The following is a 25,503-nucleotide window of genomic DNA, read 5'->3' as shown; positions in this document are numbered from 1 at the left end:
TAAACACGGACAAATAATTATATTTTTTTTTGGAATTTCTTACCCTGACTTTGACTTCTGGCAAAATTTAGAAAAACTGATAAAATAAATTGTTACTTTCATTGACTATTTCTTGTAATCTAAGCTTTAAATAGAGACCAAGAACAGCAAAAAATATTAACGGGTTCCCGAGATATTATAAAAACAGTCGGACCGTTCGAAGCAAAATTTTCAATCTTCGATTTCTCTAATTCGCCGTTGAGTCAATTGCGTGGCTGTGAAAAAGGGTTGAAAATGAATTTTACTAAGTACATTCTTACTAGGATCTACTTTTTAAATATCATTATATAATGTAAGGTTCGGTTATTCAAGTCAACCTTATTTTTCAATTACTTTGGATTCACAATAGGTGGTAGCTGCCCCACTTTATTTTTCTAATAGGTCACTGACCTGACGAGTAGGAGTCTCAGTTTGGGACTACCCTTCAACCATTGCGGATGTTCTTATTTTTGGAATAGTATTAAGTGTTCTTTTCTCTTCATCATTTAATTGTTTGTATTATTATATTTAATTGTTATATTTCTTTTTGTTTGCTACACTGTTGCGAGTTTCTGCCTTTCAGTGTTAGTTATTCTTATATTTAATTAACATTTAGTATTCCACATTGTCGTGAGATTCTGCCCTTCAATGTTGGTTAATCTTTACTTTATTTTACATCTAATGTGCCACACTGTCGAGAGATTCTGCCCTTCAGTGTTAGTTATTCTTATATTTATTTAACATTTAGTATGCCACATTATCGTGAGATTCTGCTTTCAGTGTTGGTTAATCTTTATTTTATTTTACATCTAATGTGCCACACTGTTTTTAGATTCTGCCATTTATTGTTGGTTATTCATTTATTTATTACAGTTTACTTATAATACTGTCGTGAGATTCTGCCCTTCAGTGTTATATATTAATCTGCTACTAATTTAGTTAAATGTGTTTAATCAGTCTGAACATTTATTTAGCATTTATTTCTGTTTTGCCACGCTGTCGTGGGACTCTGCTCTTTAGTGTAGAACGAGAATAATGAATTTTAATCTGCTCCCTTCAATTCAGAAGTGGGATTTGCAAGAAAATTTTTTTTTATCAATACCAACGTAGCTTGCTTGGATATATTATTAACTTATTACGCCCTTATTGTTAATATTCCAGATTTTCCTTTTTTTCGCTTTATTTTTGACTTGCTCTTCGAGTCCCTAGGATGACATCCCCACAGCATAACAAGAGGACTTCTGATAAGGAAGTCTACCGTCGTATCACATGGGCACCTAAACGACAGCGTCGACATGGATCCGCTTCCAGCAATACTCCACGTCTTACCAAGGAAACATCGAGTAGGAAATCCAGTCGAAGATCTAAGTCTAGGCGAACTTACCGTAGTGGACGAAATTCTGAAACGAGATCACACAGGAGGTCTTGTCCGAAATCTAGGTCTAGGAGTCCTCACCATGATGAACGAAATTCTACTGGGAAATCGAGAAGGAGATCCAGAAGTCCTTGCACTAAAAATAGGAGATCTTATCGAGATTCACATGAAAATGAAGCTCAAGAAACCAAAGACAACCTTAGGCGTTTGACTAAAGCTATGACCAAATTTGTTGAGGCTATACCACAGAGACATACAGGTCCAAGTTCTAAAGAAGATGCAGTTCCACGGTTTGACCCTGAAGATAAGGAGCAGACGGCAGAAACTTGGTGTTATAAAAAGATGAGTTAAGGTAGATATTTCAATGGGATGATTCCATTACTGTTTATTACGCTCTTATAAAGTTGAGTGGCTTAGCTGAGGTTTGGTATAAAAGTTTACCCACTTTAAAATTTTTTTGGACTGAATGGAAAATCAAAATTAAAAATGCCTGTCCATCAAAACGTAATTTTTACAAAAGTCTCACAGTTATGATGGATCGTAGAAAACAAAAAAAGGAAAACTATACCAAGTATTTTTACGAAAAAATGTCCTTGTTGAATGTCTGTAAGATTACTGGGTCCAATGAAGTATTGCCTGATAGGAAGAATTGAATAGTCACGTCATAAAAATGGTCGCCAAGGCAGGTAATCATCAGACCCCAGAATCACTACTTAAATATATAAGTATTCTTAATGAATCATGTCAACAATCGACTCACAACTCGCAAGATAACGCAGATGGAAAACAGGTGGTCAATGGTCTAAGCGAGAAGGATGGTGGCAGTGGCGATCATGGAGTTTCTCTCGGGTCGGACGATGATGACAGTCACCTCGAGACAAGGTGAAATGTAGGATGGCCGACTGTAGGTTCGGTTATTCAAGTCAACCTTATTTTTCAATTACTTTGGATTCACAATAGGTGGTAGCTGCCCCCACTCTATTTTCTAACGGGTCACTGACCTGACGAGTAGGAGTCTCAGTTTGGGACTACCCTTCAACCATTGCGGATGTTTTTATTTTTGGAATAAATTTTAAGTGTTCTTTTCTCTTTGCATCATTTAATTGTTTGTATTATTATATTTAATTGATATATTTATTTTTGTTTGCTACGCTGTTGCAAGTTTTTGCCCTTCATTGTTAGTTATTCTCATATTTATTTAACATTTAGTATGCCACATTGTCGTGAGATTCTGCCCTTCAATGTTGGTTATACTTTTGTTTAATTAACATGTAATGTGCCGAACTATCGTGAGATTCTGCCCTTCAGTGTTGGTTAATCTTTATTTTATTTTACATCTAATATGCCACACTGTCGAGAGATTTAGCCTTTCAGTGTTGGTTATTCATTTATTTATTACAGTTTACTTATAAGCTTATAACACTGTCGTGAGATTCTGCCCTTCAGTGTTATCGGTCGCACAATTTCCGCCGGTAGTGTAATTAATAATATTTTAAAATAGCTTCTGTAATTGGTTCGAGAAATAAACAAAATTTTTATTTTATTTTTATTTTCACTTGAAGAAAGTAACTACAGAACTGAACCGGTTGAAAAAGGACGCTTTCCTCGTTTTTCCCGCCGTCCCCACCACTCTCCGTCCAACACTTGCGCCGTGCAATCGAAAGTACTCTTGATTTTCACAATGGCCAAGCTTCTTCGCGTTCATAGGCGTAGCTTGAAATCAACGATCCCATAGGTGTAGGATCTAATTCTTTGATCTGAAATGTAATGAAAACATGCGCAGCCCAGCCATATTACATTTTAATATAGCTGTCAGAGAAATAAACATAATTTGTAGCTCAAAAAGTTTTTAGGCTTTTGTTGTCAGGAATATAAATACAATTTGCAGCCCAACAAGTTCTTAGGCTTGTTGTCAAAAATATATACATAATTTGCAGCCCAACAAGTTTTTAAACTTGTAAGGAACATAAACATCCCTGGTAAAAATTTCGGACTAATTCCGGATTAAATACGGACACATTAGTACGTATTAGTATGAAAATTGTACGAAAAAGGTCCGAAAATGATCCGTGCTAGTCTCATATCAATCCGAACGAAAACCTGAATACGAAAACACTCCGGAGTAATCCTGAATATCTACGAATTCAGTCCGCAACAATCCAAATTTATGACCGGTGAAGAATTCTTCTAAAATAAGTACGGAATTATCCGATATCAATATGTAAAGAATACGGAATCAGTCCGCAACAATCCGAGTTTAATCTAGTTAAAAAAACTTAATTCACAAAATTTCCGGAGCAATCCGAACTCTGTAAGCTAGAAATCCGGTGTTAGTTCGCAACAATTTGAAATTAAATGTGGCAAAATCCTATTCCGAAAGAAGTACGAAACAATCCGAAATCTGTATGCTAAGAATCCGAAAATTGTCTGCAACAATCCGGATTTAATCCAACTAAAAGGTATAATCCGAAACAAATATGAAATTATCCGAAATCTGTACACAAATAATTCGACATTAGTCCGCTTCAATTCGGAATTAGTGTGGTAAAATCATATTCCGAAACAAATACGAAACAATCTGAAATATGTATGCTAAGAATCCGGTAATAATCGGCCACACGAATCATATTATATCCCTGCTAAAGATTTCGGACTAATCCGGATTAAATCCGGGTATATTATTATAGATTTGTCCGATAACACAGCCACACAAAAAAAAGTTCTGATCTGGGGGTCTAGTTGGTTCTGAGACAAATATACCATTTCTCTGGGTGTACAGACTAAACCCGGCTAATTACGGATTCAATAGTGATAAAAAACAGTATTGATTTCAAACTTAATTCATGGTGAAAAAACTCCACAATAAACCGTACTGTTGCGGACAAATTCCGGATTAGTCCGAAATCGGTCCTACTTTTTATTCAGGGTATTTACTTATGGTAAATAAAATATTTAATTCTGCAGTCATAATTTGTTTTTACAAATTTACTAGTATTATTAATGATCTTATTTCAATATTAAAATTGACACTGATTATGTGTTAGTTTCTTGTCATTTCTTTTCGTGACACTCTATAAATTCTATTATGAATTTGAACTCCCATGCGAGCGTAGTATAGTGGTTAGTGTATTCGATTTCGGTGCGATATAATGTTAGATAGGTGTAGGTTCGAATCCCCAAGCGTTAGAAATTTTAAGTTAATGTAAATCAAATTGCGATAGGTAAATCGAAAAATATGTTGAATGTACCATAAAGTAATAATAATTAATATGTGTAACTTGTATAATTATTTTTTTATTAACATTCACTAAATTGTCCGGACTAATTTTTGATTGCTTCGGACTAATTCCGGATTCACTAGTTAAAATTAACTGATATTAATTTCAGACTTCATCGGACCAACTCCGGATTCACTAGTTGTTCACAAACCGTACAGAATTCGGATTTTTCCGGATTAATTTCGGGTGACAAAAAGATAGTGCAGCAGCTACAGGTTCTAATAAGGCAAAGAACGTAAATAAGCGCCCCAGAGAAGGGGTGAGCCCGGAAAAGAGTCCTCAACAAGCGGCTCAGAGCGAAAAGAGGATCAAGCGAAAGGATGTTCCACAGCTTGATTCTGAGTTGCTAGTTGGAACAAAAGAGGCGTCCTCAAGGAGTCCTAGCAAGACATATGCTGAGACCGTGTTGAAAGACGGAGCGGACGATGAGGACGGCTTTAAGATTGCTGGAAGGAGAAGGCAACGGGCTCCAAGGAAAAAGCCACCAGGTGAGAAAAAAGAGTTCTCGAAGCCCCCTTCGAAGCTGAGGTCTATGGAAGCTGTGAAGATCACGGCAAGAGACCCAAAATTTTATGAGGGTATCTTGCCGCTGATAAAAGAAAAGGTTAAACCCGAAGATACAGGTACCGTGATCCGGAAAATCAGGAGAACTTTTAAACAGAAGGTTCTCCTAATAGTGAAAAAGGGTGGAGAGACCTTAAAGTTTGCGGAGGCTCTGTCCTTGGCCCTGCATGGCGAGGCTGAGGTCACACCTCTAGTAAATAGGAGGTCTCTAGAGATCAAAGACCTGGATGAAGCCACTACAAAGAGTGAGGTGACTTCAGCATTGAAAGAAAAGCTAGGTAAACCCGACCTGACTATGGAGTGCAGACTATTGCCGCGCTACAGAGGAACTAAGGTTGCTCTTATCCGCTTGGCAGAAGCGGAAAGTAACATTCTGCTTAAGTTTGGCAGAATCAGAGTCGGCTGGATAAATGCTTCAATTCGCGAGCATGTTGAAGTAGCTAGGTGGCAAAAGTGCCTAGCATACGGACACTCAACCCGAACCTGCAAAGGCCCCGACAGAAGCAAAAACTGCCGGAGATGCGGCGGGCAGGGCCATCTCGCGAATAGCTGTGTCGAAAAGCCGAAGTGCTTTACGTGCTTAGACCTGGGAAAACCAGAAACAGATCACGACGCCGGAAAGAGAGCTTACCCGGTTTACAGGGAGGAACTGCAAAGGCTTAAAAGGGCAAATCCTTAAAGTTTTTGCAGGTCAACCTGCATACAAGTAAGGATGCACAGGTGCTCCTGTTGCAAACAGCAATGGAAAATGAGGTCTATATCCTGTTCTGCAGTGAGCAGTATCAAGGAAGCGACCTCGCCCCTTGGTATCAGGATAAGGCGAAGAGAGCTGCTATAAACTGTGCAACCCAGAATTGCGGGTTGACAAGTTTCTGGAGACAAGCAGTGGGTTCGTGTGGATAGTGATGGCTAATATACGTATGTATAGCTGCTACTTCTCACCCAACGACCCACTGACAAACTTCGAAGTCAATATCGAAGACCTAGAAGCGAGCCTCACAGAATCCAGGCTGGATGTCATCATCACTGGCGATTTTAATGCAAAGTCGCCAGAGTGGGGTGAGACGAGACTCGACAAGAGGGGAATTCGTATTGAAGAAATGATTTCCAGAAACGAACTATTAGCTGTAAACCGAGGAAATACATGGACTGTTAGACAAGGTGCGATGGGATCAATTATAGATCTAACAATCGCATCGTCTAAACTTTTTAGCCACATAAGCGACTGGCGGGTCTCCGAGGAATATACCGCAAGTGACCACCAGTACATTGAGTTCTCAGTCTCGATGGAAGACACACGAGGAGGAAAAAGACAGGACGCTCCTAGTCGCAAGACCTTCTCGTGGAATATGAAGAGACTCGACAAGGAAAAGTTCGGCCGGTCCCTAAGAGAAGCCCTTTTAATTGAGGACTTGGGCTGGGTGAAGAGGCTGAGCAGTCTGGATAGGGAGGTTCGAGCGGTGAGGAATATGATAGTCACCGCTTGCAACGCGTCTATGCCACGCAAAGGCGCAATTCCCGTAAGAAAATCCTTGCACTGGTGGTCAGAGGAGCTAGCCTTCTTGAGAAAGGAATGCCTCAAAGCAAGAAGGAAATATACCCGATCTAAGGGAGATCCCTTGCTAAAAGAGGCTTTCAAGGAGGCGAAAAAGGACCTCAAGAAAGAGATCCGCAGGTCGCGACGCCGTAGCTGGAAGGACCTAATCGAGGAAGTCGATAAGGACCAATGGGGTCTAGCTTTTAAAATCGTGACTAAGAAATTAGTGACGAGGCAAAAGACCCCCGGCCTAGACAATCCCGATTGGGTCAGAAAGATAATAAGTTCTTTGTTTCCTCCTGCAGAGCCATACCTTAGAAGGGACTGGAGTTTTTGCAAAGTCGAAGAACTCTTCACACTTAGTGAACTACAAAAAGCAGGCAAAAGATTGAAAACAGGTAAGGCGCCTGGAATCGATGAGATAAGTAACGAGATCCTAAAGTTGGTAATCGACACTTCACCCCAGATTCTGCTTCGCTGCTTCAATCTTTGCCTTAAGAGATGAGAGTTCTTTAGCGACTGGAAGCGACAGAGGTTAGTCCTCCTAAGGAAAGGTGAAAAACCTCTAGATAAGGTTTCATCCTACAGGCCTATATGCCTGTTGGATACTATGGGTAAACTCATAGAGGATATGGTTCTGCAGAGAATGCAAGGCCACTTGACCGGAGAGAATAGTCTATCGGATCACCAATTTGGTTTCCGTAAAGGCAAGTCCACAGTTGATGCCATCCAGGCAGTTGTGGACATAGCCAAAGCAGGAAAAAACAAATGGGACCTGGAAAAAAGAAGAGTTTCTGCGCGTTGGTAGCAATTGACATACGCAACGCGTTTAATTCCGCAAGATGGAAAGATCTCATCGAGTCGATGAAAAAGAAAAACATGCCGCCCTACTTGTTGCGGATAATGGATAATTATCTTAGCGACAGGTGGGTTATATATGAGGGAGACACCTGCACTCTCAGGGAAGAGATGCAGCGTGGGGCTCCTCAAGGTTCGAGGGTCGAGTTTCTGCGAATGGATCTGCCCGAAGGTGCGGTGATCATCGGCTTTGCGGACGACGCGTTGTTCGTGTGCACTGCCGAAAGTGAGGAGGCTCTTAAGACATTGGTGAACGAATGTCTGCGACTAGCAAAAAGCTGGCTGGACACCAGAGGTCTTGAAATGGACCTGGAAAAGACCAAAGCACTGCTGGTCACAGACAGACGTGGTTATGAGCTCCCACGAATTGTGATAGACGGATTCGAGGTCAAGTGGAGTAAGGAAATTAAATATCTTGGTGTGGAGTTGGATGGAAGGTTAAACTTCCACCACCACATGGCTACGGCGTCAAATAAGGCGATCGAGTGTGCGGCTAATCTTTCACGGTTAATGCCAAACATAGGCGGACCCCGTGAACAAAAACGGAGACTGGTGGTGAGTGTCGCCCACGCTAAAATGCTCTATGCAGCACCAGCGTTGGCCCCATCCCTGAGGAGTAAAAGATGTGTGACCATCTGTGAAAGGGTACTGTCGGCGCAGAGATCGATAACAACGCGTATCATCTCTGCATATAAGACGGTATCTATGAGTGCTGTGCAGGTCCTTGCAAGTGTCTTGCCAGAAGATCTTTTGGCGAGGGAAAGGGAAGAAATGTTTCTCTTTTCTAAAGAAAGAAGTTCCTTGGATGAGGAAATAAGACCGAGCAAGGGCCTGATCCGCAAAAAAGCGAGGCACAGGCTCATAGAAAGATGGCAAGAAAGATGGGATGGTGAGGAAAAAGGTCGATGGACTTATCGCCTTATCCCGGCACTCGCCACCTGGATAAATAGGAAACACGGTCAGGTTTTCTATTATATGACACATGCGCTCACAGGTCACGGGTGTTTTAACTCGTACCTGTGTCGCTTTAAATTACGCGAGGACGAGGTGTGTGCATATTGCTAGTTCCCTGAGGACAACGCGGAGCAGACCCTCTTCTCATGCAGAAAATGGGACTTGGAGAGGCGGGCCATGTTCGATGGTGTAAACAGTCACGTTACACCGGAGAACATTAAATCGCTGATGACCCAGTCAGAAGAGAATTGGCGGCAAGTCGAGAACTTCATAATCTCGGTTATGTCGAGGAATGAACTCGACGGCCGCCAAAAAGCGTAATTTAAACAGCTTTTAATTTGTTGGTTTTTTTATTAATTTATTTTGTGATTTATTTGTCCTTATACATTTTTTAATTTGTTTTGTGTTTTTTTTGTTCGTCTTTGTACAGTTTTGTCTTTTCAACGTTATATACGTGTTTACTTTTTTTTCTTTTCTTTTTTACATCCGATTGCGATTTTATCTTTTGACTTTTTACACTTCCTAAAAAAAATTTTTTTTTTTTATTTGTGTTGTGCTGTAAATTCCGCTTAGACTTTGAAATAGTTTTTATCATTTTTTTAACTACGGACGCAGGAAAACCGCAGAGAAAAGAAGAAGGTCGCATTAGCGACAGAGTTGGAGCGCCACCCTCGAAGGCTAAAGTCTTACGACAGTTCCGAGGGAGGATAAAGGGCTCCAGAAGAAGGGTTACGGGTTTTAGTGGGTCGGGCTGGTAGTAGGTCGCCAGTTTATTAAATTTATTATAACATTTATTCATCTTTTTTTTAATATTTCCTTTTGTTTCATTGTACCAACCCCACATAACCTTGGAGTGCGGAATCCAAGGTATCTGTAGGCAGATTTCCCAAAAGTCCCTAAGCAAAAAAAAAAAAAAAAGCAAAAAACAAAGTTACCGCTATTGATTCTGTGATTATAAGCCAAAAACAATACATTTCAAATAAAATTACTTTAAATTGATTATTGCAACTATATTTTTCACTTTTCAGTGAATTTTTGAATGGTGGCCACCTTAAGGCCACTTTTTTCCAAAGTCGTTTAAGTTTTATTTTCCTTAGTAAAATAAAAGAAAAATTAGCTAAGGAAATACAGTTTTAGGGCATATAGTATTAATTATGTTATATAATACCATTTAGGAATTGCAGTCGTTCAAAAAAGGGTCGCCACCTTGGGGCTCCTTACCCTATCTAATCTGCAAATTTGTAAAATTTAACTGAAATATCAGTGAAATTTCGATAATTTAAGTTATGAGCGCAGAATACAGTTTAAAAAGTTAAACTTAAATCATAAGAACAAATCGACTTTTTAAATTTTTTCCGACATATTGGATCCGTCATATTAAATTTTTTAAAATTAATGTTAGATTGGTAATAAGCGACATCAAGAATATTTGAGAAATTAGTTACGGTTCAAAAGCTTTATAATTTTATATTTTTTCTCATTTGGTTTTAAGGCCATGTACGATAAAATTCAACTTACTATAACTCAGCAAAAAAAAATTGGATCAAAATAAAAAAATGTATTCAAAATGTAAAATATAAGTAGTACTTTATTGTCAAATTTGAACCAAAACTCAAAATATTATTTTATTGATTTTTATAGACATTAAATATTGACTGACATGGATAATTTTGATAAATAATTGTATGAAATGATTTTAAATTTTATTTTCAGTAATTTAACATAATAAGCACTTATTGTAATCATTCTCTGTTCTTATTTTATTTGCTTTTGTTCTTCTCTCATTAATCAATGTTTATTGTAAGGTTCTGACAGGGTTTGGAGATTAGTTTTAAATTTGACTTTGCAGTTTACAGTATGTTTTTATTATTCACTTAATTTGACAAATTATTTTTAATTTTCTCTGTTGAATTTTATAGTAAGTGGTCGGTTATTTATTTGTTTTTTATTTTATGTTTTATTTATTTATTTATTCTTTCTACACAAAGACGCATTATTTATTTATAGTATGTTATTTATAATTTTTCTTTATCTTATTACTGTTTTACTTATTACATGTTCTTTCTTTATTTAATTTATTTTTATTGTTTGTTTATTTTATTTGTTTATTAATTTTATTAATTTTTATAATTTTTTGGATTCTTTCAATTTTTGCCTTTTATAGGGTGTAAAAATTTTTTGTTTGTCTTCGTTTGTTTGACTTATTAATTTCTGGTAAGATAATTATTGACATTTTATGTTTTTATTTTATTTTGTTGTTCAATTATTCCTTATAATCAATTTATTAACTTAATTTTGTATAATTTTTGATAGACTCCCTGAAAAAGAAATCATTTCGATTTTAAGACGTTGGAGTAAATAGATTTTAATCATTGTCCTAATTTTTTCTTTCTATTTACCTTATTTTAATAAAAATGTTAATATTTTACTGTAAATTGGTTGCGATAATTCACAAAGCAAAGTATATATTAGATACTACCAGTTTAACCTTCGGAGAACCCATGGTGGTCTTTTTGACCCCACGCTTTTTTACGAAAAGCTTTTTATCTTTTTTAAATATTTTTAATAAGGATTTTCAAGTATACAGACTTACTCTACAGAGTTTAAACTACATTTCAAAAAGTTCTTTAGTTTGATTAGATGAGCAGTTTAAAATTGGTTGAGCTTTGAAAAATGGTCTAAAAAAGAGGTGTGTTCTCCGAGGGTTAAATTATAATTATCATTACATATTCTTAGTATAGGTATTTTTAAGACAATAAAAAAAATTTTATTTTATTTTGTAGAAATCCCTTAATGATGTAAGTGTATTCATAATTGATAAAATTATCATCAAATTCCAAGAAGAGTATTTTAAGCAAACATTACAGTTAAAAAAATTATTTTTAAAAAGTTTACTAATATTTATTTTCGATTATTGAACAGTCTTAAAATTTTTTTTTATCTATTTCAATTATTCCAAAAAGTTTAGCTACTGTTAGAAAATTTGGAAAAAACTTGACCAAAAGTGGGACAGAAATCCAAAGTAAAAACTTAGTAAACGCATTTTCTCTAAAGTCGATGTTTATATAGAATTATAAAGTAAGTCACGACTTAAGAAAGATGAGGTTACGAGGTTTTTGTTCTGAACAGAAAATTGGTCAAATATTGCATATGATATTTGGGTCGGTAAAAAATTTCTCACTGGGTTTCTATAAAACTTTTGAAAATTATTATAATCCGTGTTAACACTTAGGGGTCATTCACAAACTACGTTACGCTTTTTTGGATTAATTTTTACTCACTTCTCCCTTCGTCACATTTTTTAAACACAATTTTTTTCTTCACATTTCGTCACACACAGCTTGACACCCACCCCATTTCTATGAGTGTGACGTAGTTTGTGAACGATTCCATTCACTGATAAGACAATTTGTTTCTTCTTTTTTAGCAATTATCTAAATTCGTAAGTGCAACATAACCAAAAAAATTATAAACTTAATTCTTATTATTTAATAACTTTGCAACGTTTTAACATTCAAAGTAGTGGTGTTAGTAAAAAGTTATGTTTTTATTATTATTTCTATTGTTATCTTATTGTTTTATTTTTTATCAATCATTGGTATTTTAATGTTAATGATCAACATTTTCTTTTATTTTAAATTACAGAGAACTCTAGAAGATGAAGTAAGTGCATTGACAATTATGGGATTTTTTTGTTATTCAATACAGATTAAAGTGTAAATAAATAATGTGCATATTTTTTACATACTTTTTTGTTATGATCTTAAAAATTAACATGTCATTCTTTTTTTTATCTTTAGGAATTGCAAAATGCGGTAAGTATTACTTAATTACAATGTTATAGTATTATATTTAAGTCAATTCGATAATTTTTTCTTTTATAAAATTAAAAAGATAGAACTTATACTTATGTTGTTTTATATGAATTTTTTAACGAGTTTTTATTTTTTATTTTTCTGGTTTATTTATTTCTCGAATGAGTCACTGTAGTTTATTTATTATTTTCAACAAAAAAATCTTTTTGCTTAAATTTATAGAATTAATTTTAAAAATAGACATTTTTGTTTAAGTTAGTACAAAAATTTGTAAATATTAGTTGAAAATTATTATTTTACATTTATCTAAGTTTATTTTGTAGGGTAGATGCACCAGTTTTGGCTACTTTAAGGAATTCCTGTTTTTCAGGACATTTTTTCTTATGTTAATTATACAAAATGAGTAACTGACACTTGTTAATAGATTAATTACCATTCTTAGTTTCTGCAATTCTTGTCTTTAACGGTTAAAAAATATTAATAATATAATAAATTAATAAATATATGAAAGTGTCAATTTTTCTAGTTTTGGCCACCTTTTTTTAGCTTAGGGACTTTTGGGAAATCTGCCTACAGATACCTTGGATTCCGCACTCCAAGGTTATGTGGGGTTGGTACAATGAAACAAAAGGAAATATTAAAAAAAGATAAATAAATAAATGTTATAATAAATTTAATAAACTGGCGACCTACTACCAGCCTGACCCACTAAAACCAGTAACCCTTCTTCTGAAGCCCTTTACCCTCCCTCGGAACTGTCGTAAGACTTTAGCCTTCGAGGGTGGCGCTCCAACTCTGCCGCTAATGCGACCTTCTCCCTTTCTCTGCGGTTCTCCAGCGTCCGTAGTTAAAAAAAATAATTAAAACTATTACAAAGTCCAAGCGGAATTCACAGCCCAACAATAATAATAAAAAACAAATTTTTTAAGAAGTGTAAAAAGTCAAAAGATAAAATTGTAAACGGATTTAAAAAAGAAAAGAAAAAAAAAGTAAACACGTATATAATGTTGAAAAGATAAAACTGTATAAAGACGAATAAAAAACACAAATCAAATTAAAATATGTATAAGGACAAATAAATCACAAAATAAATTAATAAAAAACAAACAAATTAAAAGCTGTTTAAATCACGCTTTTTGGTGGCCGTCGAGATCCTTCCTCGACATAACCGAGGTTACGAAGTTCTCGACTCGCTCCTTTTAATACTTCTTATTTGCTTTTAGTTCCTGCAAGAGTCTTCTTCGCCTCCTCAAAAGCCGTCCTGAAGACTCCGCATCCTCCGCTGCCTGCAATATAGGTGGTTGACACCTTATTGCCAAACTTTTCCTTGCATAAAAAGCAACTTGGGTTCTTCTTACAGTTGGAGAACCTGTGACCGGGTTCACCGCACTTAAAGCACGCAGTTGATCTGTCCACCTTCTGGCATTTCGCTCCAATATGACCATATCCCAAGCATCGATGACACCGGATGACCATTACTCTTTTTTTAATTGGGCAACACATAAAACCAATTTTTACGTGTCCCAATTTCTCCAACCTGTTCGCCTCTTTTGGGTTGGTAATTACAACCGCGAGCTTCATCCCTCGGCGGTTGGGTCCTAAGACCGTCACTCTCCTGCATCCTGACCTTCCTATCGCCTCCGACAACACTTGTTGCACCTCGGCTTCTTGGGTAAGTCGAAGTCCGACTCATCGGCTGCGACATGCTTTACTTTTCCCTCTTTCAACAGGACTTCGATGGCTCTGAGTCCATCTTTTACCGTCCTGTTGACGTTCTTCTGAATGTCGCAAGATTTTATCATCTTTGCGACCTCCAACTCCATTTTGTCGAGGCAAGTCGCCTCCTCCTTTCTGAGCCGCGAGCATATCTCGCGAGTCTCTTCTGTCGCCTCGTCGTCTACTTCTGAGTGGATAGCGCTATGTACAGTCTTTCCGCTACTGCAGCTTGACACACTCAGAAGGCTCGACGCGCTTCCCTTTCTCCTTCCACGATGTTCTGTGGATCCAATCTTTCCACGATCACCCGTGGCACTGCAAGAAATTGTGCGCCCCCACAATCCGCGCGCACTTGAGCATCAGTCTTGGGACCGATGGTGAGACTTCCTGTTTACGGCCTGCTCACATGGGGTACTTTCTTTGAATTTTGTAGATCCATTCTTTCTTGCTGTTTGGTTGCCCTTTAGGCCGCAGTCCCATGGCAGCGTTTTGCGTTGCGTTGTAATAAGAGAGAATGCAGCAAACGTATATTTGCGTCTTTTTCTCTCCCATTACGACGCAACGCAAAACGCTGTCATGGGACTCCAGTCTTAGTGAAAAGCCCCGCCACCACGGCTAAAACCGTGTCATGGCCAAAACCGGTGCATCTACCCTATATTGTACGAACAATAATTGATATTCTTAAGTCACTAATTCTTGACTATTTTTATATTTTGCAGTATAAAATGAACCACGTAGGTATATTAAGAATCAAACTATAATATCAAATTTATTGTAGAGCAGTTAATATTGAATCTGCTGCCAGTAGGCAAAAATGTCTAAAAAGCAGTCGAAATAGATGCTATTTTTTCACTTAACTCTGCTGTTAAGTTGGGACAATTTGGCCCACATTGTCGCTTTCCATTCCTTTTCGAGCTCTGATGTCAACAACTGTTTGAACTCCACGGCCAAACATTTACATAAAACACCAATTGGAGGCACAGGTCCAATAAGTTGTTGTCTAGCACCTACATTGGCTAGTTCATCCGCTTTATCATTACCAATGAATGCACTGAGACCAGGGACCAAAAGAAGAATAATGCGGTTAATTACAGCTAGTCTGTTGAGTGTCTGATGGCAATCACAGGTCAGCTGTGATGTTGTGTGAAGAAAAAATCATAAAAATATTTTAATTTAATTGGACTTTCAGTTTGAAAGTAAATTTCTCCAACACTTGCTCTGAAAGGAGTACTTTTCTTGGTAGAAAAGTGTGGCGAAAGTATAACTTTTCTCAATTGCTCTGAAGAGCGTGGCGAAAGTAAAATTTGGCGTGGCGAAAGTAAATTCAGCGTTGCGAAAGTAATTTTTAGCGTGGCAAAAGTAAATCATGACCTAATTCTTTTTTCTTGTTCTTTGACCGAGATATATTTTGTATCTAACTTCTTCCCCACTCAAAGAATTCGTCTTTTATTATATTAAACATAAGCACACGTTAAATTAAAATTATATACGAAACTCACGAAGAAACCTTTCCTCGCAAGGCGTTGGAGAAAACGTAGTGCACAACACGTGGTGAAAAAATGAAAGAATGAATCACACTTTCGCCACTAGTTGTACAATGCAAAATTTATATCAATAACGCATTATTTACCACATGATTCATTAACCTAAGGTTTGTAATTATTTCCAACCTAACAGCAGGGTTAATTGACATTCTTAACAAATGTTTGAACATCCTAAATAGGTATTCATCTATTTAATTAAATATCAAACTTTTTATATTACTGTCATATCTTATATCCTTTTATTCTGACATTAACAATTAATATGCGTTTCTCTTTTTTTCTATATCATTAGAGACTTTATAGGATGGTACGTATATCCATATAAACGAGCAACGACTATATAATTAGCTGACTTTTTTATGTAAATTTTTCGCCCTGGGGGGGTCATGAGCCCCGTGGATCCGCCACTGTATAAAAATTATTTAAATTCAATTTTTTATAAAAAATAGGTTACTAAAATAACATTCTTAAAAGAAATATAAAAATATGTCCAATTTTTTCACTGCAAATAAATTATCATTATTTGTACATTACAAACAAATTACTAATTCTTAGGATTATTATTATTATTAATAATAATTAATTATTATAACAGTTATTAACTGTTAAATAAATAAAAATAAATAACTAAATTATTTAGTCGATGCATCCGGGTGGCCTTGGTGAAACTGGCTCTTAGTGTTTGGGAGATTAAGTGAAATGTTTACAGTGCAAGAATTTTAGGATGATCCACAAAAGAAAAACTGGAAATTTTTTTGCTCATACCTTTAGATATAAAGTTTATAGAAATAATACCTCTAATTTTTTAGCAAAGCAACATTAAATCGTACCTCAGAGTTATTTAAATATCACATTTTAAATAGGTCTGTGTATGATTACAAAATGCTTTAAAATTTGAGTTGCTGAATACGTATTAAGCATCTATTTAACCTCATTAGATAAGAATTTATACATATAATCAAGAAACTCTCAATTTAATTTACACAGGCAGCAAAAAATGACTATCTTTGACCTGGGGAATAGATCATGTTAATCACATTTATGTGACGCGAGACAAGAAAAGGTATATTAGTATATTAGTTTTTCAACTTCTGATTTTTTGACGTGAAAGAGCAAATGAAAATCTATCGAACAGCGCAATAAACTTAAAAACGATTTAAAAATTATAGGTATCTTTTCTCGTCTCGCATGACGTATTTCGTTAAATGTAAATTTTCTGAAAGTTTACATGGACAACTTATTGTAAAATTTCTTGAATTTGAATTCTTGAATTCAGTTGAATTTGAAGGCATATATCTCATATCTACTTCTGTACCATGTAGAATGTTTAATAAGAATCCTATTGAGTTCCTAAATTTTTCCAAAGTTTGCAGAATGAAAATATCTAAACTATTAACAACTAGCGTCATTTTCCTCGCTCGCTCGATAGACATTTTACTTATTTATTTCCACTTGCATAAATAGTTTTTGAGGTAAAAATTTTGTTTAAAAAATTTTTAACGTCAAAAACTCTCCTGATGAAGCTAATTTTGTTTAAAAAAATCTTTAACTTCAAAAACGATCCTTATACCTCATACAGTATGCAGGCAGGCTAATTGTTTATAACATTTTTACACCAATAGGTCTTTTTTAAAAAATTATGCAATATATGTTTTCGTAGTGGTTTTTAGCGTAGAATCAAATAGCACTATAAGTTTATTATAAAAATCGATTTTTCTTCATTTGTTTATAAAAAAAATTGTTAAAAAAATATTTTTTAACATTCAACGACAAAAATTATTATTAGATCCCATGCCAGGATTCCAATAGTTACTTTTATTATATCTGCATTCTTTTGCCTATATAGGCATCAATGGGTTAATGTAAAAAATCTTTTCCTTAAAGCATTTTTTCAGTTAGTAGAAAATAAATTTGACACAATAACGTTTGACTTTTGTTCCACTGAAGACCATAAAAATAAAAAATTAGAAATATAAGCCTGGATAAAGTGTGGAGGAAAAGATTTTTTACAATAAAAATGAAAATCATAAAGAAGTATAAGGAGAAGTATGTATATGTATCCCTTTTGACTGTACTTGACTGCGTAAAATCGCCATGCACGCAAATTGGCATACCGGAAATTTGTTCACTGATATTAGCGCCCCTACAGGAGAAAATATATACCCTCCATTCTGTCCATGATAAGTTTTGTTTACATAGTTTTTTGGTTATGTACCAAGTTGATAATAACAATAAAATAATAGTAATATGAATTGTTTTATAAAAAATTGCATGTCTAGTTATAAAACAAATAAAAATGCTTATGAAAAAAGTGTTTTTTTAAAGCACCGAGAATGATAAGTTTATTTAATATACTATTTTGTTAGGGTAAAAGTTTTTATACTTTTACCAACAGATATTTATGAATTTAATGCAAAGAATTTTTTGTTGTTTATTTGGAGTCCTTTCTATTTATATAACGTATAAAACAATTTAATTCTGTTCATCTATTTTACAATACAACACTCAGAGGATCCTCTAGCCTTAAATATCAATCAGCTGTCAAAGATAAAAATACTTAAAATGTAAAATTGCACTTATTTCTCCCGTTTGGCGGCGCTGTTATCAGTGAACATAAGGCTATTACTTTTCGCGTGCCTGTCGATTTTACTGCAGAGAAGTACAGTCAATATAAGGAAATTTTCCCATTGGAGATTTAAGCCCTAGGACGTTTAAATCCATCAAAGCAATTTTTTTAGAGCTCTGTCCGTGTTGACGTGGAATTTCCCTTATTTATATCAAATATGCAATTATTTTTCATAATTAATTATTTTAATTTAGACCAATATCTCTTTAATTGCGTTAAATAATTATTTATTTAGTCCTTATACCAAATTTATAATAAATAAATTAATGTTCTTCCATTTGCATATGTAAAGGTATTAGCACGCTAAAAAATTATCTCATTCAAATAATTTTTTTATCTATATATTTATTTGATTCAAATAACTTGAATTATGCGAATATACGAAACTTTTTTTTTAGAAAATGCAGGTTGGCAAACTTAGACCAAAAGAATTTAAAAAATTTAAAACAATCTTATAAACCCCTTTGCTGTTTGGAAAAATAATCATATGATTGGCGTTATAGTGATAGAACACTACTGCGCATGCCTGACATTGACAGAATACTACTGCGCATGCCTAACATTGGTAGAACACTACTGCGCATTTCTGACATTGACAGAACACTACTGCGCATGCCTGACATTGACAGAAGACTACTACGCATGCTTGATACTTATAGAACACTACTGCGCATGCCTGATATTCATAGAACACTACTGTGAATGCCTGATATTCATAGAACACTACTGTGAATGCGTATATGTATGTACAATGAGTATATGTATATACGATACTATGAATAAATGATAGAAGTCGAACGACCGAACGATGAAGTACGGAAGTACACGAACGACGGTCGACAAAACGACAACGAATATGTTAATATTATAGGAGATTATTATAACTATTGAGATTTTTAAAAATAAATTGGATATTAAGGTACCTATAAAGATGAGACAAGGACCACATTACTGAGAATATACATTAATTACATCTATTACTAACCATAGTAATAATCGCTTATTTTCTTCCGTTGTTGTAATTTGTTAAAGTTTTTTAAATCGATTATCGGAAGAGTAGTAAATGAAACACTTGTATCACTTGTGCAACGTTTCGGTGTCTTGGTTTGACACCATCATCAGGCCACTAGTCATTTTTAAAAAAAGTTGACTAGTGGCCTGATGATGGTGTCAAACCAAGACACCGAAACGTTGCACAAGTGATACAAGTGTTTCATTTACTACTCTTCCGATAATCGATTTAAAAAACTTTAACATATTACTAACCATATTTGTAGAATTAGCGAGATGCCTGTGTGCATTCTATACTCATGCACCTCATCAATACCGATAAGGCGCCTTTACTATAATGCAAGTTAGTCTGTATAACGGTAAGCTTGCAAACAGTCAATTATAATATTTTCTCTCCCATCTTTATATTTTTAGAGTCGTAACTATCTGGGACAGCAAGTTTCCCACACAGCACATGATATTTCCTAAATATTTCCTGAAATATTTCAGTGCAAGGTTCTTGAAATATTGCTGAAAACAGAAAAATGTTCGCTTCTGTGGAAATATTGACGCGAAAGTTCAGAAAATATTTCATTAAAATATTTTGGAAATTTTCAATTTAAATGATGCGCACTGGTCGGACTCAGTTTCTATGGTAGAGCAGCGCAGTAGTTTTTAGCTTTCTAGTCCTATGGGTTTTAAAATATTTCACAAAATTCCTATTGGTTTCATGTGTTTAACAAATTTTCTAATTTTGTGAAATATTTTCACGATATTGCAGAATCGTCATGTGTAATATTGCAGGAATATTTCAAGGACTTTGCACTGAAATATTTCAATCTTTTAGTGAAATATTCAGAAAATATTTAGGAAATATCATGTGCTGTGTGGGTTTAAAGTTACTCATCCCAAATAGTAGTACGGCCTGAATTAGAGACCTTCAGTACACGTCTTCAGCAAGGGATTACACGCCTTCAAACTCAACTAACTTTACATTTTACACAAAGAATAGTCTAAGTATCTGGATTAGACTAGATAGACCATTTGTGTTTAGCAGACTAAATATGCAATTGAATAATTCTTGATTTTGTATAACGCTTTAATTTTTTCTTTCTAGATAAATACAGCAACAAGCGGAGCAACTTGGTTGAAACCAAACATCCTAATATATGATACAGTTGGTCAACGTATAATGTTCCTTGCCTTCTTCGTTGTGCATTTCTTTGTACTTAATTTTATTATTTAACGTTGTTGCTAGCTTTTCTTATACGACGTTAATTATAATTTTTTCCTTTGTATAACTATTGGTTTTTGATTCTTTCAAAAACATTGTTCTTTTGAGCAATTCCACGGAAAGTGATCTGAAAAATTTTCTATGATTTTAGCGATGAATTAATACTTTCCGGATTTGTTCTTTCAAATAAATTAAATACAAATGTACAAGTTTTTTCAAAATCTTTTCAATTACCTCTTACTTAAAATTTTGGTCGGTTTTTCAAAAAATTTATATAACTTTTTTCCTTAACAATATTTACGTATTTCTATTTAAAATACTATATTTATTTATTATTTAGAAACAATAAGAGACGCAAATGAAAGAAAGAAAATTTAAAAAAGTACAACTACCCTCAAGGACAGGAAGTATTTCTTACTTTATAGACAATAACCATAAAAAAATTTCAAATTAATGACGCAGTTTTTTCAAAATTTGAATTAAAAAAAATTTTTAAGTGATTTTGTTAGGAGTATTTTAAAAAAATTATCTTAATCAGTTGACAAGGAAAATATTTGCTTACTTGTTTTGAAAAACAGACCAAAATTTTGAATAAAAGATAATTAAAAAAATTTTGAATATTTTTATTTCATGCATGTGAAGGAAAAAATTCAGAAAGCATTATTGTTGTTGCTAAAATCATTGAAAATTCTTTAGATCATTTCCTGCGGAATTTTTCTTATTTAAAGTTAAATTTTTACTGTAAACTAAAGTTGCTGTCACTACATTCTTTAAATAAATTAATGTTATTAATATGAAATACATGTTTTTTGTTACTTCACCTTTTCCTTTATATTGTATCACATTACCAATACAAATTTTGCGAAAGCAAGGAGAGTCTGCTGCGAGTTGTACAGTTTTATTTCATGGTTCCTAAGATAATAATTTACTTAGATCCGGCAAGGCTTCTGGTGTCATGTGGATTAACTAGGAAATCCCATTATTAAGAAAATAACGAAGATACGTCTATCCTTGTCTTACTAATGGAATTTTCTGGTTAGTCCACATACCGCCAGGACCCTTGCCGGATCTAGGTAAATTATTATCTTAGATAGTTCTAACTTTTCACTAAATTCAGATATCCACATTTTTTAAGTTCTTTCTAAGATAATTTACCTAGATCCGGCAAGGGTCCTGGTCCTTTTTGCATCGACATCATAATAGCTGGTGACTCTTGGATCTTACTCTCTTGGGTGTTCCAGTTTTGATATATTTTTAAAATAGAAATAAACATAACATTTGTGTAGCCAAGGAATACAAATTTTGTAATACCTTTTCAGTTTTCGTACCAATTTCATCGAAATATTGAGTCACAGAACAAAATCTTCCCTACTTTCGAAAAATAAAAATAGTATATTAAGCAACAAGGAGACAAAGACAGCCATTTATTTACGGTGATTTTTGTTGTTGTTGGAAGAGATTTTCGATTATTCAAGAGTGCCAGGAAGACGAATTCTTCAACGGCGACGAGTCACCTGTCAAGAAATTGGGTGCGGCCATATTGGATTGGTGGCGTAACATCGGCTCGTACGCAGCGCTCATATGGCGCCGCGTGTAACTTATTACCGACGGTTGAGAGACAGTTATCGACGAGTGATAATTGACCAACGAACTTTAGCTTAATAATTCCACTGGGACTCACCTCGAGAAACAAAACGAAGTGTGCGTCACGATTGTGACTAAGTAAAATAAAATTAAAAATAATTGTCTTTTTGTGCCGAAAATGAGTCGGGGGTTCATCCGAGGAAGACGTCGTCTTGACGGTGACTACCTTTCGTATTGAAATGAGCTATTCCTCCGACCAGTCTTAAGTTTATAATTGAGCAAATATTAATAGTAAAATTCGAGCCCTGTCTAGGCGGCTTGCTGCCGACTAATGTTCAAAATTGTGATCAATTAATAAAAATAAATCAATAGTAATTTTGTTAAATCAGTGTTGTTTAGTGATCATTCTTACTTCCCCTTCTCCGCGGTTATGAATAATTTAACGATTAATGAGCAGTCGGTATAATATTTCTAGGTTTGTTCATTCCGTGTCAAAATGACCTGGTGTCATGGGCAAATCCATACTCTATGAATAATCAAAATAGATAACAGGTTTTCTATTAACCAAATTTAATCTCTTTGTTTTAGAAAAGAAAAATAGATAATTCCAAATTAAAAATAATTAAATTAAAATTCGATAAAAAATTAAAAATTAATTCAATAATGGTAAAACCTGTTACAACACATATCCGTTAATTATTAATTTTTTATTCACAATTTTTGCAAAATATTTCATTTTCAGCAATGAATATAAAGACTTTATTTGCTGACAAGAATATTGACACACAAGAATTTAAAAATGTACTGTCAAAATTTGTTGGACTGTTGCTACAGCAACCGAAAGAAATGTTTTTTAAAATTTTTTCGTGAAAAATACTTGTCGTGAAATAGAATTCGGGAATTTGTTTTTGTGAAAATTACTTGTCGGAAAAAATGATTTCGGGAAAATGTTGGGGAACTCATACAACTTCTGACTCGGGGCTTGTAGGTAATGAACTAGCTCTACCAACCAAGCAAATGAATGGAATTACCAACTGTTGGTATGGGCGATTGAAGAGCTTTGTACAGCCTATAGGATCCGATTAGCAAAACAACATCCCGAGGAGAACCCTGTCGAGAGGGTAAATAGAGTCATTAAAACAGTGTTACGCTTTTATATAGAAGCGACACACCGCCAATGAGACAAATATCTTGGAGTTTTTCGTTTCGCCTTCAATACAGATCGACACTCATCCATTCAAACCTCTACGGCTTTTTTAAACTAAGGTAAAAACCCTCCTTCAAAAGGTACGGTATTTAAATGTTCAAAAGAAGAACTACACTGTAAATGGCGAGTGAACCACGGCATCACGGAATGGAACAAGCTCGAGTCGGAAATTCAAGACGAACTTTAGACCATTCTATTCTTGATCCAACTTTATTTTTACACCGGTTTCATCCCTCGAACATTTATTCAGGAATCATTTTTCTTAATAAAAGAAAGTTCATTAATACCTTTCTACTTACTCATTTTATTCTTTTGTTAAAATTACTATTTTGTTTATATTTGTTTCACGCCATGAGAAGAATTTTAAGTTAATTATTTTATGAAAGAAACCTTTCATTAAAAAAATGTTTGCTATTCATACTGTTGCTTATCTTAGAAACTTTGTTTACTCTTCTCTACACGGAGAGAAGTTTAATCCTAAAATCTCGGTGTGATCAGAGTCTTAGACAATGATTGGAAACTCATCATAGTTTTCGACAAGATGTAGCGCTCTCTGACGGTGACTGTCACCGCCACTTGCGATTTTATGGTTTAAAGTTCTCTCCGTGTAAGCTATCAAAGGAACTTTTTGTTCATTTTTCGTTAACTAATTTTAATTTGCTCATCAGCGATTGTAATCACTAAGACTAAAGCTGGATGTTTTTTTTCTAACAATAAAAAGGCAATTAATTCAATAGGTGTGTTTCATTTAGCAAGGTTTTTTTGTGTTTTAACGCAAAGAAAAAAGAGTGTTTTTGCATCTAAGAGACTTAATAAAAAAAAGTTGTTTAATTCGACTTAAACAATAATTGGGTGAGCAATGATTAACTTCTTGGCTTCACCCACTTGCATGGTCTGGGCGGCATTGTAACGCTGCAATTTTGTCACTTTAATTTTATCCCAAATCATGGTGGAAAAATGTGAAGCCCCCTTATAACTAAATTGTAAATCACCAACAGAAGGAATATTGCATTTGTAAATTAGAACCTAAATGTTAAAAAACAATTTAAATTAATAAACTCAAATATGTCTAAAGGATCTAAGAGCAATCTTAATTTAAAAAATAAAATACTAGGATGCTAGATGTGGAAAAATTATAAGATTTTCTGCAAAAAATTTTTTGAGCAAAAAATCAACAGAAGCTGAAAATTTTTACAAAAAAGTATACAACAGGAAGTCTGACATGAGGAACAAAGACAAGAACAAGCAACATCACGAAACCAATTGTTCCAGAAATACAATACAAGCATAACACATAGTTTTCATCTCAGTGTATGAGCGAACGAGCTTATGGAGTATCTATCTATTTATTGTGGATATGGATAGAAACAGGAACGTTCAACTCTGGTGTTCCAAATCAAGAATAACTCCCTTAAAAAGCTCACAGACAATACCACGTCTGGAGTTATGCGCCGCCGAATTATTGACTGACATCTATATATCTTTGAAAAAAGCAACTGACATCAACCCTGACAAAGTATTTTTCTTGACAGATTCCATGATTGCACTCCAGTGGATCCATAAATCACCGCACATACTTCAAACCTTGGTGGCTACTCGTGTGTCAAAAATCCAACAACGAACAGAACCTCAGCAATGCAGACACATTCGCACCCATTACAATTCGGCAGATGCTATTTCCAGAGGACAATTGCGAATGGACTTCACGAAGAATTTGTTATAGAGAAATGGACCAGGGTCGCTTACTGGGGGAGAAAACAATAGTTCTTATACACCTATTGAGGTAGCGGCTGAAGTTCCTGTTGTCAAGAAAACTATATGCTTGACCTCATCTACAAAACCAAGGGTATCTCAATCACCTTCAGAGGTACTAACATCTGAGAATCTTCTATTATCTAGATTTTCCTGTTATCATAAGCTATTTCTATCTATTTCTAACAATGATTGCGCAAGGGAGTTTATGTCAAAATCTAGCAAACGGTAACATTTTAATCCATTCATCGATGATAATGGATTGATTCGAGTTGGAGGGCGAGTTGAGAAAGAAAAAACAATGAACTTTGATGAGGAAATCCAATTGTGCATGTTCATGACAGCGACTAATATCGACAATTTCCATGCTGTCTGTCAGTCGATTCTCCATCTTTTGAGAAGAAAATTGTGGCCTATTGATGGACGTCGATAAATACGTCTCATTATCAAC

At 34.7% G+C, this 25,503-nt stretch overlaps 2 protein-coding genes across 5 annotated transcripts in view; both read left to right on the top strand.

The window, feature by feature from the left end:
• The window catches only part of LOC122509309, a 72,883-nt gene extending 51,575 nt beyond the window's left edge, over positions 1–21,308 (top strand). The window contains exons 6-12 of one of the 4 annotated variants that reach the window (XM_043623275.1): positions 11,368–11,382; positions 12,012–12,026; positions 12,230–12,247; positions 12,385–12,399; positions 14,835–14,849; positions 15,952–15,966; positions 20,393–21,308. In XM_043623275.1, the coding sequence (XP_043479210.1) occupies positions 11,368–11,382; positions 12,012–12,026; positions 12,230–12,247; positions 12,385–12,399; positions 14,835–14,849; positions 15,952–15,966; positions 20,393–20,521 (222 nt within the window). In that variant the 3' untranslated portion in view covers positions 20,522–21,308. Of the gene's footprint in view, positions 1–4,639; positions 5,319–11,367; positions 12,027–12,229; positions 12,248–12,384; positions 12,400–14,834; positions 14,850–15,951; positions 15,972–20,392 lie in introns of those variants that run through there. The other 3 variants (XM_043623284.1, XR_006302344.1, XM_043623292.1) reach the window with 3 other exon arrangements.
• A 3,349-nt stretch (positions 21,309–24,657) lies between these two features.
• Positions 24,658–25,023, top strand: LOC122509199. Its single transcript, XM_043623046.1, has one exon. The coding sequence runs from the start codon at positions 24,658–24,660 to the stop codon at positions 25,021–25,023; it is 366 nt and encodes a 121-aa protein (XP_043478981.1).
• The last annotated feature ends 480 nt before the right edge of the window (positions 25,024–25,503 follow it).

The sequence above is a fragment of the Leptopilina heterotoma genome, unplaced genomic scaffold (assembly GCF_015476425.1).
Source record: "Leptopilina heterotoma isolate Lh14 unplaced genomic scaffold, ASM1547642v1 Lhet_115, whole genome shotgun sequence".
Classification (NCBI taxonomy): domain Eukaryota; kingdom Metazoa; phylum Arthropoda; class Insecta; order Hymenoptera; family Figitidae; genus Leptopilina; species Leptopilina heterotoma.
The sequence above is the reverse complement of the archived record's forward strand: the minus strand, read 5'-3'. Positions and strand labels throughout refer to the sequence as shown.

Bases quoted from the DNA above. Each gene is read 5' to 3' on its own strand.
- LOC122509199 (XM_043623046.1), top strand. From the start codon at position 24,658: ATGGATAGAAACAGGAACGTTCAACTCTGGTGTTCCAAATCAAGAATA.